General features: G+C 14.1%; 4 protein-coding genes and 1 non-coding gene across 5 annotated transcripts, besides 49 other annotated features; 1 reads left to right on the plus strand and 4 right to left on the minus strand. All coding sequences in view use genetic code 6, as the record gives it.

Annotated features, from left to right (window-relative positions):
• Window positions 1–23: 23 nt before the first annotated feature.
• Window positions 24–54: a microsatellite.
• Window positions 55–487: 433 nt separating this feature from the next.
• Window positions 488–549: a microsatellite.
• Window positions 520–604: a microsatellite.
• Window positions 523–621: a microsatellite.
• A 125-nt stretch (window positions 622–746) lies between these two features.
• Window positions 747–837: a microsatellite.
• Window positions 747–843: a microsatellite.
• Window positions 747–858: a microsatellite.
• Window positions 747–862: a microsatellite.
• Window positions 863–1,047: 185 nt separating this feature from the next.
• Window positions 1,048–1,090: a microsatellite.
• Window positions 1,048–1,111: a microsatellite.
• Window positions 1,112–1,323: 212 nt separating this feature from the next.
• Window positions 1,324–1,385: a microsatellite.
• Window positions 1,334–1,374: a microsatellite.
• Window positions 1,386–2,202: 817 nt separating the features above from the next.
• On the minus strand, window positions 2,203–4,059 carry IMG5_141560 (hypothetical protein; the record flags this gene model as incomplete). The annotated part of the gene is made up of 2 exons (XM_004031304.1): window positions 2,648–4,059; window positions 2,203–2,608 (listed from the first exon to the last, which is right to left on the minus strand). The coding sequence occupies exons 1-2, from the start codon at window positions 4,039–4,041 to the stop codon at window positions 2,203–2,205; spliced, it is 1,800 nt and encodes a 599-aa protein (XP_004031352.1). The 5' UTR covers window positions 4,042–4,059.
• Window positions 4,057–4,084: a microsatellite.
• A 787-nt stretch (window positions 4,085–4,871) lies between these two features.
• Window positions 4,872–4,962: a microsatellite.
• Window positions 4,963–5,002: 40 nt separating this feature from the next.
• Window positions 5,003–5,051: a microsatellite.
• Window positions 5,052–5,254: 203 nt separating this feature from the next.
• Window positions 5,255–5,340: a microsatellite.
• Window positions 5,255–5,342: a microsatellite.
• Window positions 5,265–5,340: a microsatellite.
• Window positions 5,343–6,012: 670 nt separating the features above from the next.
• Window positions 6,013–6,102: a microsatellite.
• Window positions 6,026–6,070: a microsatellite.
• Window positions 6,026–6,072: a microsatellite.
• Window positions 6,037–6,118: a microsatellite.
• Window positions 6,048–6,118: a microsatellite.
• Window positions 6,048–6,121: a microsatellite.
• A 355-nt stretch (window positions 6,122–6,476) lies between these two features.
• Window positions 6,477–6,511: a microsatellite.
• Window positions 6,512–7,071: 560 nt separating this feature from the next.
• Window positions 7,072–7,116: a microsatellite.
• A 140-nt stretch (window positions 7,117–7,256) lies between these two features.
• Window positions 7,257–7,312: a microsatellite.
• Window positions 7,257–7,322: a microsatellite.
• Window positions 7,257–7,361: a microsatellite.
• Window positions 7,266–7,358: a microsatellite.
• A 1,399-nt stretch (window positions 7,362–8,760) lies between the features above and the next one.
• Window positions 8,761–8,814: a microsatellite.
• Window positions 8,815–9,675: 861 nt separating this feature from the next.
• Window positions 9,676–9,716: a microsatellite.
• A 19-nt stretch (window positions 9,717–9,735) lies between these two features.
• IMG5_141570 lies at window positions 9,736–9,815 on the minus strand. Its single transcript has one exon. It is a non-coding gene; the product is annotated as a tRNA-Leu (tRNA).
• Window positions 9,816–10,377: 562 nt separating this feature from the next.
• On the plus strand, window positions 10,378–11,812 carry IMG5_141580 (protein kinase domain protein; the record flags this gene model as incomplete). Its single annotated transcript, XM_004031305.1, has 2 exons — window positions 10,378–11,021; window positions 11,089–11,812. 2 exons carry the CDS (start codon window positions 10,378–10,380, stop codon window positions 11,810–11,812), a joined length of 1,368 nt encoding a protein of 455 aa, XP_004031353.1.
• Window positions 11,050–11,085: a microsatellite.
• A 184-nt stretch (window positions 11,813–11,996) lies between the features above and the next one.
• Window positions 11,997–12,057: a microsatellite.
• Window positions 11,999–12,055: a microsatellite.
• Window positions 12,008–12,079: a microsatellite.
• Window positions 12,073–12,120: a microsatellite.
• Window positions 12,082–12,207: a microsatellite.
• Window positions 12,096–12,195: a microsatellite.
• Window positions 12,208–13,001: 794 nt separating the features above from the next.
• Window positions 13,002–13,991, minus strand: IMG5_141590 (Yip1 domain member 6 protein; the record flags this gene model as incomplete). The annotated part of the gene is made up of 6 exons (XM_004031306.1): window positions 13,002–13,111; window positions 13,158–13,309; window positions 13,375–13,491; window positions 13,615–13,657; window positions 13,703–13,790; window positions 13,848–13,991. 6 exons carry the CDS (start codon window positions 13,989–13,991, stop codon window positions 13,002–13,004), a joined length of 654 nt encoding a protein of 217 aa, XP_004031354.1.
• Window positions 13,792–13,823: a microsatellite.
• Window positions 13,992–14,261: 270 nt separating the features above from the next.
• Window positions 14,262–14,293: a microsatellite.
• Window positions 14,294–14,349: 56 nt separating this feature from the next.
• On the minus strand, window positions 14,350–15,361 carry IMG5_141600 (zinc C2H2 type family protein, putative; the record flags this gene model as incomplete). Its single annotated transcript, XM_004031307.1, has 6 exons — window positions 14,350–14,429; window positions 14,474–14,783; window positions 14,883–14,939; window positions 14,996–15,075; window positions 15,160–15,208; window positions 15,284–15,361. The coding sequence occupies 6 exons, from the start codon at window positions 15,359–15,361 to the stop codon at window positions 14,350–14,352; spliced, it is 654 nt and encodes a 217-aa protein (XP_004031355.1).
• Window positions 15,279–15,326: a microsatellite.
• Window positions 15,362–16,404: 1,043 nt separating the features above from the next.
• Window positions 16,405–16,443: a microsatellite.
• Window positions 16,444–16,728: 285 nt separating this feature from the next.
• Window positions 16,729–16,787: a microsatellite.
• Window positions 16,778–16,830: a microsatellite.
• Window positions 16,831–16,970: 140 nt separating this feature from the next.
• Window positions 16,971–17,024: a microsatellite.
• Window positions 16,973–17,025: a microsatellite.
• Window positions 16,976–17,022: a microsatellite.
• Window positions 16,981–17,027: a microsatellite.
• The last annotated feature ends 251 nt before the right edge of the window (window positions 17,028–17,278 follow it).

Here is a 17,278-nt window from a genome sequence, read left to right on the forward strand (position 1 = left end):
AAGAAAAGAATATAAACTAGTAAATATATATAAATATATATATATATATATATAATTTATTTTTTTTATTTATTATTTATTAAATTTTTTATTTTTCTATTTATTTCTTATTTATTTCTAAAAATTAAATAAAATAAATTCGATATTTAATAAGTTAAATTTTTTTTATGTTATTATAATCAATAAACATTAAATAAAAATAAAATAATAATAATTATATAATATTGAAATATTTATTATAAATTAATTTGTTTTATTATTTTAAAAATTTTATTAATTAATGTTTCATAAATTTACAATTTAATATTTTTAAAAATTTTAATATATTTATATTTAAATAAAAAAAGAGTAGCAAATATAAATTTGTTACTTATATAAATTAAGTTTATTTAAAAAATATAAAATATTATAGAAAAAAATACTGATATTTAAATATAAATGACGATATATAATAGTAAACCTTATAATGTTAATAAAGATTATTTAAAAAAATTATAAGATATAATAGTAATGAAAACTTATAAAATGAAAATGAGAATGAAAATTATATATAAAAAGAAAACGAAAATGATAATATAAATGAAAATAAAATTGAAAATGAAAAGGAAAATAAAAGTGAAATAATAAAATATCAAAATTATGAAAAAAAAAAACAAATAAATATAAATAAAAAGAAAATAATCATAATATGTAAAAAAATAAAATTGATAGTAAATAAATATATTATAAAGTAAGAAAAAATTCAGATAATATAATAAATAATAATAATAAAAATAATAATAAAAATAATAATAATAATAATAATATTAATAAAATTAATAATATTAAAAATAATAAAAATAATGTTAATTATAATAAAAATTTCAATAATAATATTATTGATGATAATTAAAAAAAAGATTAAAAAATGATAGATAATATTAGTTATAATAAAAAAAAGAAAAAGATATAATAAACGATGATGTAATTTATTTTTTAAAAATCATTAATAATATTATTTGCATTATATAAAAATTAAATTAAATTATATAAATAAGTTAAGATATTATATAATTATAAATATAAATATAAATATAACTATAAATAAAATTATTATTATAAAGATATTATATTATATATATATTTACTTCTTTTTTTTTATATAATTTAAATTAATTTATTTAATTTTTTCAATATATAAGTTTATCAAATATATTTTTTTAATTATATTGTTTTAATATAATATATTATAAATTTTTAAAGTTTTTATAATATTTATATTATTTATTTATCCTATTTTATTTTTTAATATTTTCTTTTTTTGTTTTATTTTGTTATAATATGTTTTATTTTTTATTTTTATTTTATTTTTAATTATATTTTTAATTATATTTTATATTTTTTTTAGTTCAAATAATAAATAATAATTTTTTTATATATATTTTACATAAATTTTTTTCATATTTTATTAAAAAATAGTAATTTATTAATTTATTAAGAAGTATTTAAAAAAAAAAAATTAAAGAAATAATAATAAACCAAAATTTATTAACTAATAATAAATCTAATACAAAAAAAATAATTTAAAATAATTCAACTAATCTATATTAAGTTTCTAGTTCACATATTTATAATAAATAATTAATCGATATTAACAAAAAAATATGCAATTTCATAAATAGTATATATAAAAAAATATATTTTTATTATAATTTATAAAAAAAAATAGCTTAATAAAAAAAGATACTTATATTTAATATAATAATCAAACTAAATAATAATATCATATCCCTAGAATTATCCGAAACTTAGAAAGATAAATATTTCTAAGTTCACCTAAACATATGACAAATAAAAAAGATAAAATAGATGATGGAAAATAATATAATAATATAAAATAAAATTATTATTTATTTAAAAATTAATCAAGTAAATCTTAATCACTTTTTGAATTTTAAAAACCCATTAAAAAGTCTAAATAAGCATTTGAATTTAAAAATAATATTGAGAGCATACTACCTAATGTGACTAAAAAGACTTTTGAATCCTAAAGTACAAACAACTATTTTTATATATAAAATTTTGATTCGGATTCTACAAATAGATACAATTATACAGATTTTTTCTAATAACTATCATAATAATATACTAATAGAAAAAAACTGAATATAATAATTTTAAATATAAAATAAAAATAAAACAATATAATATTATTTATTTATTTCAGTATTTAGATTATTTTTATAAGAAAACTTTTTATCTTTTTTCTTTTTTAATAAAAGCCCTTTCTCCCATACTTTCAATATTACTTTCATCTGTTCCTCTTCTTATTTTAAAATAACCTTTTTCTCCCCAATCTTCTCCCCAAGAATTTTAAACAAGCCAATATTTTCCATCTTCATTTTCCCCCCAACCTACACATAATACCGAATGATCTACTTTTTCCCATTAAGGTAATTTATCTTCATCACCTAAAATCCAATCATTAGCATCTACAGAGTGATAGATACCTTCTTGATAATACATAAAGTCCATCGCTGGTTCAAAAGATACAACTATAGGGCCATTTTTATGTATTTCTTCCATCATTAATCTCTCACTGCATTTCCCATAAGCACCTCCTATGTATCTTTTTTATAAAATAAAATAAAATAAAATGTATATTTACCCATAATCAGTAACTCTGTATACATATTCTAATTTATCAACATCGCATGTATTGCATGAACCATTAGTGGCCCTATATGGATGACAGCTTTCTGGTACAAGTTCAAATTCACTAAAGAATTTAGAAGTAAGAAATCCATATCCACCTTAACAGCCTTAATTATAATAATTACAATCTAAAGAATGCTATGCTGAGAACTATACATTGTCTCTATTAGTGATTTTATTTCTAGCAGTCAACATATTAGTCGTGGCTATAGCATAACAACTCCCACAGTCTTTTTACTCAATTACTCTTGGAGAATCTTTTACCCAATCGAAATTTTTAGGTAAATCAGATAGATTTTCACGTGAAAAATGAGAGTATTATACATTATTTTTGTTTATCTGAGCAAAACTGAAAACTTCTTTTTTATTTATATGATGTTTTTATTAATGTCTTTTTGAACCAGCATAAGTGTTCATTTTTTACATCGAAAAGCCTTCGAAATTTTTCGAAAGGCCAGCTTTCCAGGTCTTTCCTTTAATTGAGTTTAATTTAGTAATTATTTATTCATGGGATAAATGTTTTGATGATTTAGTAGATTATAGTTAAGAAAATGAATAATAATACGAAGAATTATTTTCAGAACTCCAAGAATAGTCATTGTGTTTATTTAATATTTCGTCGTTTTTTTTAAATAAATCATCTTTTTTTTTAAATAAAGGATCATCTTTATTATCATTATAAAAGCTTTTATTTTCATCAAAAAGATCATTATTATAAATGGAGTTTTTTTTAGTATTTTTTTAACCAAAAAGTCCATCATTATCATCAAAAATACCTGTTGAAGGCTTTTTTTCAATGTTTTTGGGTTATACTATACTAAGATTTTTAGGAGCAGTTTCATTTACGTTATTATTATTTTACATTTAGTCTTTTTTTTTAGCAATAGAACATCCTCTTTAAGAAACTGAATAAGAATTAAACCAACCAACAAGTGTGTTATCACAATCGGTTTTATAATTACCATTTTAATTATAATATTTGAAAAAATGGGTATATTTAGTATTATTATAATCTATTTCCCAACCTTCGTCATATATTAATGTCCATTTACCTGTTCCTTTATCACCAGAAACTGTAAAATCGGGATTTATTTTTATTATTTCTTCATTTTCAACTACATCTAATTTTCCGTTTAAAGCTTTATAGCTTGTATTTTCATTATCAGGAGATTAATGACCACATGAAACCATTTTTCGCTCATTATTTGTGGCTTCAATTTTTCCTCGTTAGAGGATCCAGTATCCTGTTACCTAATTTTTTAAACAATGGATTGGTAAATCGGCTTTTATTGTTTATATAAGGATTAATAGAATTATTGGAATTATTTTTTTATGTGTTTTTATCATTTTTTTTTTTCTTTTTTTTACTTTTACTTTTACTTTTACTTTTGATTTTTTTTTTTTTTTTTCTTTTGTAAAACTTCAAAAACAGTAAATATTAATTAAAAACGTTATTTAATGTATTTTAGATATTATTTTATTTTTTATTGAGATAATAAAAAAAGAATATATTAAAATTTAAGATGTATTTTTTTCTATTTTTTCTATAGAAATATGCGATATATATTATATTAGAATTCTTTTTCAAATTTTTTAATTAAAGTTAGAATTTAATTTATTATTTTAAGGTTTTTTTTTAGGAAAAAATATAGTTTAAAAAATATTACGTAGAAATTTTTTAACAATTTATTTTTATTGAAAAATCGTAGGTATTAATTTAAATTATATATAAGTGTATGTATTTTATAAAAAAAATATTAGTTTTATTAATATATACACATAAGAGTTAATTCATATTCTCATTTTTTTGTTTCTTTATTATATTTTAAAATATTGAATATTTTTTTTTAATATATGTATTTTTAATCAAATGAAAATAAATTTAATGTCAAAATCTTATTTTAAACATATTTTAGGTAAAAAAATATTTTTTGGAGAAAACAAAAAATTAATTTGTAATTTATATCTTATTTTATGGTACTTTTTTTAATTTTACATAATATTGTCATTTAAATAATATAAAATCATATATTAAATGCTTTTTATATTAAGAAATATGAAAAATATTAATTTTTGAGGCTTATTTAATGATCTATATTATTTTTTATAGAATATTTATAATTGTATAATTAATTATTTTTATTAATTTAGTTTTGTAAATATTAAGATGAGAGTGAATATATATATATATAAATATATATATATATATATATATATATATATATATATATATATATATATATATATATATTTATCTATATATATATAAATTGCATAATTCAAATCAAATTTTGTCCAATAAAATATTAAAAAAATTAAATTTAGAAAAAAATAATATTTTTTAAAAAATAATATTTGAATATTAATAATACATTTTCTTTTATTTATATTTAATAAAAGATAACTTTTTCCAAATTTAAATTGCTAAAAAAATAAATATAAAATGAATTAAAATATCTTATTAAATGAAATTGAGGATGAATGTTAAAATTACGAAAATAAAGAATAAACATACGATAATCCATAATATGAATTTGAAAATCAATAAGATTCATATCATAATAAGGATTAAATGTACGAAAAATAAGAAGAAATATACGAAAATAAAGATTAAATGTATGAAAAATAATAAGAAATGTACGAAAATAGTAATGATTTTACTTATGATTAATAATAAAATTAAAATGATATTATGTAATAGTAAAAGCAGATATATAAAAATCTAAGAAATCCATAATTTTAAAATTTAGGCTTGGAAATAATAAACGAAAGCGAAAGAAGTAGTTTTGATAATAATAATTATTAATAAGAATAAGGTTTTTTAAAAAAAATTTATATATAAATATATAAAGTATTAAAATAAAAAAGGTTAAAAATAGCATAAATAATAAAACTAGGTATTATTAATTCGCTTAAATAAAGCAGAAAACAAAGTTAGTGAATTAGAAAATTAATTAGCATTATTTTAATTAGAAAACAATAGACTTTAACAAAGCATAAATAATAATCATATAAATACTTAATAATAATATGAAAGAATGTTTTAGTAATAAATATAAATTTATGAAGAAAAAATAGATAAGGTTTTATAGGAAAACATAAATATTATTTAGATTAATGAATAAATTACTTAAAGAAATTAAAGTTTGGAATAAAGTTTAATGGATTAGTAAAATAGTATATAAGAAAAAAATGAAGAAAATAGACTTTTTTGGAAGGCACATTTTGAATAAATTTAAAATTAAATTATTTAAAAATATGAAAGCGAAAAATTAAATTAACAAGACCAATAAAAAATATAAGATAATTAGGTATTTAATATAAATTATAGATATATAAAAAATATATATAAAATATATATATATAAATATATATATATTTTATATATATATATATAATTATATATATTTTTATTATATATATAATTTTAAAAGAATAATAATAATGAAATTTAAAATATTAAGAAAATTAAATTAAAGTATATAATTTAAAATTTTTATAATTATTATTAATTTATTTTTATAATTAGGAATTTAAATAACTACTAGAATAAAAAGAAAAATAAATACAATTATAAAATAAATAAATAAATGAATTATAAATGCATATAAATTTTCTAGAATAAAAAAATTAATAGTTATAATAAAAAGAATTTTAAGATAATGAATAAAAATAAGAAATGCAAAAAGAATTAGAATTATAACTTTTTAAATAAAAAATTGCATATGAAGAATAAATATAAAAAATTTTAGACAGGAAAATTAATTCAAATTAAAATATTGATAATAATAATAATAATAATAATAATAATAATAATGATTTTTAATAAAAATTCATATAAATTTTAGAAAGCAATAAATTTTTAAACATTTCATTAAATTAAAGAATATAAGAAAATAATATTGCCTAATAAAAAATTGATTTTATTTAAAAAAAAGATAAGAATTAGAAAGCGAGAAATTTTAAATTTTATAAAAAAATTAAGACATTTAAAAAGAATATGATTAGGCTAAATAACATTTTTATAATGAAATATTATAAATGAAATAATATTTTAGTTAAAACATGATTGAAGTTAATAATTAAATGGCATAAATGGAAAAATAATTAAACGATTTTTAATTATAAAAGATAAATAATGAAAATAATATTAAAAATTAATTTAAGAATAAGGTTTAGAATTTAAAAAACTAAATAAATGAACAAAATGCTACTATTATATAATTATAAGGGGCTTTAAAATAAAATGAATTAAATCTTTAACTTTAATTAAAAGAATAGGAATCAAAATTCGAAGAAGATTAAGAAAATTTAAAAAATCATAATTATTAGTAAACTAAATAAATTTAAAATTTAAATATATAATTACATTCTTATAAAAATTAATAATTTGAAAAATAAATTATAATTTAATAAAAAAATAAATTCGGAAGTATTTAATAATAATAATCCGTTAATACAACTAACTAGAATACATAAAGCACTTTCATTAATAAATACTAAAATTTTATTCCTAACAATTTAAAATAAAATGATTAAAAATAGATAATTTAAGAGTAAAAATATAAATATATATATATATATAAATATATATTTATATATAATTTAATATATATATTTATTTATATTTTAAATTTACATATTTAATTATTTATATATATATAATTCTTTTAATCAAAAGATAAAAAACAGAGTAAAGTTTATTAGTAAATTCTTAAAAAAAAATTGACAATAAAGAAAATTATAAATCAAATATTTTAAATTATTAACATAATGAATTTGAGTAATATAAATAGAAAGATGTTAATAATTAATAGATTGTAATTATTTGTATTTATTTTTAAACTATATTTTTATTTTTTAACAAAAAGATGGAATTATTATAAATTGAAAATTAAAAGTTACATGAAAAAGTCTAATTACTTGAATAACAATACTATTAATTAAATAAATAGATAACAAATTAATATGATATTAAAAGTAAAAATAGAAGTAATGAATCTTCTGAATAAATTTAAAGCGATGTATAGGAAGAATATGATGAATTAATTTGATTTTAAGATTATTTATATGTTTTTATATATAATTTTACATATATAATATTAAATAGACTCTATAATATATATATATATATATATTTATAATTTAAATAATAACTTTTTATTTTTTATATATTTAATATAATACTATAATTTATTATTTATTTTAAATTTCAATAAACAATTTAAATTGATAATATTATATTTATTTTTTAAAAAAAAAAAATTAAAAAAACTATTTTATCTATTTAAAAATTAAACTATAAAATGTTTAGAAAAAGCGCTTTAGGGAACAAATTTAAATGAATTTATTAATTTATAATATATCAATAATCCACAAATAATAAAATATATAGAATCTCCCAGAATTTAATAAATTTCAGTAAAAAGTTATAAACTTTTACGGAAATCATATGATGATATAATATACAATACTAATAACAATTATTAGAATATAATATAAAATCCAAATATAAATTAAAATATAATTGAAATAAATTGTTAATAGGATAAATAAAGCATTTAAAATATTAGAAATGAATATTTTTAAATATAAAACAAAAATTAATGCATTTAAGATAGAAATATTTTATTTTCTCATAATTCTAGTGCAGAAAAAAATAGATTTGAAAAAAATAAACCGAAATCTATCTTTATTTAAAAATTCAAAATTCTTCAAATAAATATAATTCGATTCATAAAAATAATATACAATCTCCAAATTCATCTTACACAAATTAAAATTTATTTTAAAATAATTAAACATTAACTACTTAAGTAAAAATTATGATTATTAAAAAATATATATTTAATTTTAATTTAGAATAGTAATAATAATTTAAATTCTAAGAAAAAACTTATAATGGAAAAAATAGTATAATTTATATTTAAATATGCTTTTATTTTAAAATATATATAAATTTAAATATTTATAAATAATATATTAATTATATTAAAAAACTCAACAAAAAAAACGATAAAAAGATAAAAAACTTTTATTAATTGAGTTTTATTAAAAAATAAAAAAAAATATATTTAAATAAAATATATAAAAATATATATTAATAAATATATATTAATATATTTATATATAAGATAATTATTATAATATGAAACATAATGATTCGTCATCCTTTTAATAATAAATAAATTTTAGCTAATTTAATAAAATATATGAATAAAATTAAATTAAATAAAAACCAAATAAATTAATAGAAAATTATTTAAAAAATTACGATATACAATAAATTTAAAATCATAAAGGTTTTTTTTATTTTAAATAAAAATTAATTAAAAAAAGTTTAAATTGAAAAAATTGAAAGAGGAGTTATTAAATCTAAAGTTTATTATACTAACGGTTAAGTTTATTAAGGATAAATTAAATGTATAAATATTAGATCTGGAAAAGGAAAACTTATTGAACCTGACGGTGGTTATTATGAAGGTGAATTTTAAAATGATTAAAAATAAGGTGTTGGTAAATTATATGATAAAAATTAAAAACTTATTTATGAAGGTGAATGGGTAAATAATTTATATCATGGAAGAGGTGTTTTATATAATATTATGCATGATAATAATTAAATAAATTATAATAATTTTTCATTAAATATGAATTCTTGGGTTTAATATGAAGGATTTTTTTAAAATGGGAAAAGGCATGGAACTGGTTTATTAAAATTTTATGACAATTCCTATTTCTTTGGTGCTTTTTCAAATGATTATATAGAAGGAGCAGGAGTCTATAAAAAGACAGTAAAAAATAAATAGGAATAAACAACAGGATAATGGAGTTAAAATTAATTATAATATATAATATGATTTTTTTATTTATTGTATATTTTTGTTTATTTTTTTAGAAATTTATAAATAGTGTATTTATTTTGTATTTTTAATATATATATTTTTTTTTTCTTTTATTTTTTTATTTATTTGTACTTCCTTTTTTTTTGTCTTTTTTTTTTTTTTTTTTTTTTTTCTTTTATTTAAAAAATAAAAAATTTGATGATGGCGAGGTTCGAACTCGCGCCCTTTCGGAATAGAGCCTTAATCTACCGCCTTGGACCACTCGGCCACATCATCTTTTACGATATATATTAAATAACATTATCTTATAAGATTTAATTTTTTACTTATTTTTTGTTTTATATTGATTATAGTTTTTAAGTTATTTAATGGAAATATTAATTTTTATTTTTATAATTAATTTTTTTATATTATTTATATTTGATTAATATATATTATTTAATTTTTAAGTATTTTATTATTAATTATTATATATTTTATAAGTAAAATTATTAATTTAATTTTTCTTATTTTTACTATTTGAATTGTTTAATGTAATAATAAGAAGAGATTTATATTAATTAAACATTTTTTTTTTTTATTTTAATGTAAATTTAACTTATATGAAATTTTATAAATAAATTAAATGTTAAGTATATATTAGACAATTTAATAAAATAAAAATTATTTATATTTTGTATATTAAATATTTATTAGTTTTATATTTTTTTTTTTTTAATTCTTTAAAATAATTTTATTTTAATTAATATAAACTTCATAACATTTTAATAAAACCAATAATCAAATAAAATATATATATATATATATATTTTTTATTTTTTTCAATAAAACTAAAAAGATGGGTTGCTGTTAATCTTAAAATTAGATTTTAGATAAAACAATCGAAGAAAAAATAAATGGTAAAAAATATTTTTTTATTTAAATAAAACATTAAAATATATAATTATTAATATATTTTTTACTTATTTTTATTAATTTACAATATATATATATATAATAAAAAGAAGTTTAAACTACTTAAATAGAAATAGATAAACAAAGTCAATTAAAATATGAAAAATCTGCATAAAGCACGTCATGCAAAAATATAAAAAATAATAATATTGTAAATGATTAATCTACTTTAAAAACAATTTCCAAAAATAACGATTATAATTATCCTGATAATATTACTATTTAATAAAGATCAGCCTAAGATATATTAAATTAATACTAAATTGGAAAAATAATAGGCGAAAGTAAAACTAATAACAAAAATTTTATAAATAAATAAATAGGTCTTATAGGCTGTACATGTTTAGCAACACATAAAAAAACAGGTTAAATACGAGTACTGAAAGTGGTTCCTGTAAAAAAAATAAAAGGGAAAGAAAATCAATAACTATCTAAAGAATTACAGTTATTGAAATAAATAGATCATCCATATATAGTAAAAGTATTTGAGCATTTTCAAGACGAAAAATACCGATATATAATAACAGAGTAAAAAACTAAAAAAAAAAAAAAACCGAAAAACCGAAAAAAAAAAAAACGAAAAAAAAAAAAAAAGATATTGTTAAGGCTAAGAATTATTAGATACAATAAAAAATTTATAGCCATTAAATGAAAAAATAGCATCAAAATATATGAAATAAATATTATCTGCAATTGTATATTGTCATATTTTTAATATAGTACATAAGCATATGAAACCTGAAAATATATTATTTTTTACAAAATAAAATAATAGTATTTTAAAACTAATTGATTTTTCAAAAGAAATCGAGTCTAAATAAGAAATCGTCTCACCTCCTTATTATACACCACCGGAAACTATTACAGAAAATAAATATGATGAGAAAAGTGATGTCTGGTCTATTGGAATAATTATGTATATTTTGTTAAATGGATAACCACCATTTTATGGAAATTCAGATTAAAAAGTATTTGAAAAAATTAAAATTGGGAAATTTGATATAAATGAAAATATTTCTCAAGAAGCAAAAGAATTAATAAATTCAATGCTTTAAGTAGACCCTTAAAAAAGAATTTCGGCTTCTGAGGCATGCGCACATCCGTGGATTATTAATAATTTTAATGTGGAACCTTTAGATAATAAAATAAAAGAAAAATTGGTACTATTTACCACTAAAAATAAATTTAGAAATGCTGTGGCTGTACTATTGAATAATATACCTATTTTTATTAATGATATTGATTAATTAAAATAATATTTTGATAATAATTTTGGTTTGATTAATAAATAAAAAATTATTTAAGGTATCTTTTTTTGAAATATATATATAAATATATTTTTATATTTTATTATTAATTTTTTTTAGAATTTTTTATGTTTTTTAGGTTATAAATAAATGTGTGGAGAAGAAATTAAAGCATAAGAAATTGTAAATGAAATTTTTGTAGCATAAAAATTAACAAATGATGATAAATTGGAATTAAATAGTATATTTATTATATATAAATAAACAAAAAATTAAAAAATATAAAAATATAAATTAATAAAAATAAAAAATAAAAATATAGTAATTCAAAAATATAAATATATATATATATATATATATTTATTTATATTTATATATATTTATTTATTAATTTTATATTTTTTTATATTTGAAATAATTATATTAATAAAATTTTATATTTATATATTTTATATCTTTTATATATAGAATTATAATATATGTGATTATATATTTATTTTAGGTTTTCTTTAATTTTCTATATAGATTTAAAAAGTTAAAATGAGAAATTATTTTGTTAGTGCATTTTAATAACTTATTGATGTATGCATAATATTTTTTCTTTCTTTTTATTTAATTTTTTATAATAGTTTAATAGTGATGAATAAATAAGTGTTGAAATTTTAGAGGGAATTGTTAATTGTACTTTATTAAATGAATAAAAAGTTAACTAGTTAATAAAACAATTATAAAATAATGGATATGTATTTTATTTATTATACTTATATATATAATTTTTTTTTTTTTTTTTAATAAAAAGTAATTAATTTTTTTTATTATTTTTATAATAAAAGATTAAATTAAATTAATTTATAGATGAAATTTTAAATGATGTTCGTAAATTTGTTTGAATTTTTTATTAAATTATTATTAATTTAATTACTTTAATTATATAAAATTTTTCGGAAAGGACATTTACTATAATACAACCTTTAACTAGAAAAATATAAATAAATTTCTTTATTTCATTTATTTAACTTAAAAAAAAAAAAAAATATTTGTGTAAATAAATTAATAAAAGTTTTGTTATAGTTTATATTTTTTTTTTAACAAAAAAAAAAAAAAAAAATATAAATTTTTTTAATAAAAAAAAAAGGGAATAAAATTAATTTTTTATTATTTTTTTTATAATTTTCTATTCTGAAAAATAAAATATTTAATAAGAAAAATATATTTTTTTATATAATTATATATTCATTTAATTTTTATTATTTATATATTTTCATGCTACAAGAGCAAACCAGCTTAAAAACAAATAATATAAACAGACAGGATAAACTGCAAGAAGTTTTTTTTCTTCACTTACTAAAGCTACCATAAATGGAATAGATGCTATATATAAAATTATAAAAAAAAAAAAAATTCTAAAAAATGTAACCTCTAGTAGCCCAAATAAAACTAGCAATAAGTAAAATCACTTTTATAATAAATAATGCAATATACTCTTTAAATAAGAAAAGTGAAATAAAAGAGGATATATTAATAGGAAATACACAATAACCTAATATACATACAGATTAAAAAAAAGATCTAAAAAAAAAAAAAAAAAAATTATAAAATATATATATATTTTATTTTTAAAATAAAAAATTAACATTTTTCCTCCTAGTAATTTTGTATTTAAAGTTACAAAACCTGCTCCTATCCAAATAACTACAAAAATTGTAACGAAAACATATTCTGATCTTTCTTCAGTTTTTATACATAAAGTGCTTTTTTTTTTAATTATTATTTTAATTTAAACATAATTTTTATTAATCATAAAGTTTTTTTTATTTCATCTTAAAAAACTTATATAACTTTTTGCTTTTTTTAAAAAAAATAAAAAAAATTACATTGCTAGTGCTAAACATAAAACTAAAGGTCCCCATAAATCCCCTTTTTTTTATTTGATTATTTTAAGTTAAAATTAATTATTTTTACAATTTCTTAATTATTTTATTTTATCCTGATCATTTCTTGGTAATATTACATATTTTAATTTAAGAGCAATCATTCTTAAATCTCTCATCTATTATTATTATTATTAGTATTATTATTATTACATTTATATATATATTTTATTTACTATTGTTTCTTTTATTGGCTCATCTATTGTCGATATTAAATTAGCTTTTTATTGGTTTGAAATAGCTTTAGGTTAATCGTTTTCTAGGGCTATATTATAATTAAAATCTTATTGATTATTACTAATATTATCTTCTTATATCATTTATTTATTTTTATATCTTAAAAATACTATTTAATTTTAGTAAAAATATAATTTTTGTATTTTTTTTTATTTTTTAAATATATTATAAAAATCAGTTGTGACAATAAATTTATTTTTAATAATAAATAAATAAAAAATAGGATTTTTTTTTTTTTTCATTAATATATTATATATTTATAATTATTTTATATTAATAGTATCATGGCGAAAAATATAAAATTTTTTTTAATGCAAATATAAATAATTTTAATATTAATAAAATATTTACTATTTTTTTTTTTTTTTTTTTTTTTTTTTTTTTTGTTAATCTATATATTATATTAATATATTTATTTTTCATTTAAATATTATTTTTTTATCAATCTTGGATTTTGTTCTCATTTTAATCAATACTTATATCACTATTATTGTCATTAATCATATTTTTTTCGTTATTTTCTAATAATATATAAATATTTAATAAACTAAAAAAAAAAAAATACATTTAGATGATGTAGAAGATTAGTTTTCTTCTATGTAAGAATCAGAACATTCAGAAGATTAATAATTTTATCCATTTTACTATTTAATATTTTATCCTGAACTTATATTTTAGGAAACATTCATTGATATACTTTAGTAAAATTCAGGATGTTTAAGTTTAATATGTTAAGCTAATGAACCTTCAGAACCATATGATTTTTAGCATTATTATTAAGGACATTTATAATGTCTTTCTATTTCGTGAGCAGTTCTTCTATTTCTTTTTTTTCTTTCTTCTGCTAAACTTAATTATGTATCTAATTACCTTTTCTAATAAAATAAAAGAAATAAAATTATATTAATTAAAAGTTAAAAATTATTAATTTTTTATTTTTTTGTTTTGTTTAAAAAGTTAAAAAAAAAAAATACCTCTAATTTTTAATATTTTTATAAAAGCTCATTTTTATCTTATATTAATTCTTTAACCTTTTTGTATATATAAATTTTTAAAAATTAAATTATTATTATTTTATTTATTTTACTTAATTTGTTAATACTATATTAGCAATGTAAAGCCTACAAGCTTCCTATTAATAATAATTTAATTATTCATCATATTATGCTTTTAATATAAAAAATGAATAAAATAATATAAAAAATATATATTTGTATTATTTAAGTATAGTAATAATATTTTTTTAAATACATTTTTAAGAAGTTTATGGTTAAGAAATAATAATATTAGATGAAAAGCCCTTTTTTAAAAAAAAAAAAAAACAAAAAAAGATTAATTAAAGATTTTCATTTTTTAAAAATATGTAAAAATTTACTTATTATTATCTTTAAAGTTATTATTACTTTTGTTATTATTATATATCTATTTCGGAAGTTTAGGTAATACAATTCATATTTATATTTTATCTTTTTTTATTTTATTTTTTTAATTGATTTAAATTGTTTATTTATAAAGATGTTTTATAATTTTAAATTTTTATTATATTATATGATTTTTATAATAAATTTATTATCTCTTCTATTTAAGAAATATATAATTTTTTTTTTTATATATATATATAATAATTAATATTATTATAATTATAAAAATAAATTTAAAAATTAATTATTTTATATCAAAGTATTTATTATTAGTTTAGTAAAAAAATAATTTATAAGAATATTTTTATTTTTTATATAAAATAAAACAAAATAATATTTTATTTTATTTTTTTATATTAAATGAATATGTTATGACGAATTTTAATTATTATTATATAATTTATTTATTTCTATAAATTAAAATTATTTTTTAATATATATTTATATATCTTTATTAATCATAAAATTATGTTAAATTAAATAAATATAGATATAATTATAATATTAAATATAATTTTAAATTATTTTATATATATTTTATAAAATTCACATAAAAATATAATTAATATTGGATAAATGCTCTATATTTAATAATTTAATTATTTTTTAAATTATTATAAAATTTTATAATTTATAAAACTAATATGTTAATAAAAAATTTTTATTATAATTTATATATATAATTATATATTTATTTTTATGATATAAAAATTATTTCTTATATTAATTGAAATACATTTATTTATTTTTATTTTCTTTGTGTTTTATATTTTAAATTAAATTTTAATATATGATAAATTTTTTATATATTACAGAGTTATATTTTTTTACAAAATATTAATTAATAATTAAAAATTATACAAATTTTTTTATAATAATAATTTTCAAAATTTATCATAATAAAATTATAAATAAATAAAAATATATGATAATAGATTTTTAAAAATAAGAAACAAAATAAAAAAGTTGAATTTGATATTATTTAAAATTATTTTTTGATAAGTAAAATTTTAATTTTTATTTAAAAAAAAATTTTTGATATCATATTAATATCTTTAACAAAAAATAAATGTTAATTTAATAATATATTTTTATATTTAATAATTATATTTTTTTAAATTGAATGTGTTATTAAATATTTTATTTAGTTATTTTTAAAAATTAAATCATTAAAATTGAGAAATTGTATTTTGTTATTAAAAATTAAATAAAAAATCTGATTAAATATAAATAAATGTTTTAAAAATTAATATATATATAAAGCTATTTAATTTTTATATATGTTTTAAAATATTAATTTTATTATTTTATTATATATAATTTATTAATATTATATTTATTATATAAAATATATAAAAACTAAATGTGAAAAAAAAAAAAATGAAATATCTATTTAATAAATAAAAAATATAAATTAATATAAAAAATAATAAAAGATGTTAATTATTAATATAAAAATTATATATTTGATATATTTATTATATATAAAATATAAATATTAATGCATGTATTCAATTATATAAAAATAAAAAAAATTTTATATGAATTACTTATGAAAATTCATTGATATTTTTTATTTTTTTCATGTATTAATTTTATCTTAATATTATATTATTATATTTGAAGTCATTTACTATTTAAATTTATATTATATTATATTTTATTATATTTTTTTTATTTTATTTTATTTATTTTTTTAAAAAAAAAAAAACATACTAAATAAATAAAGAGAGAAAATATAATTTTTTAAAATTTTTCGGCTGAATTAATATATTATTTGAAATTATATAAGAAAACATATTATAAATAAATTTTAAATATTTAAAATATTAATATAAAATGAATAAAATTAATATTTTTTTTTAAAAAAATAAATAAATAAAAAATATAAATTTTTATTTATTATTTTTTTACATTTTTTTTTATATTTTTACGGATAAAAATACAAT

Source organism: Ichthyophthirius multifiliis (assembly GCF_000220395.1).
Source record: "Ichthyophthirius multifiliis unplaced genomic scaffold scaff_1120509251100, whole genome shotgun sequence".
Lineage (NCBI taxonomy): Eukaryota > Ciliophora > Oligohymenophorea > Hymenostomatida > Ichthyophthirius > Ichthyophthirius multifiliis.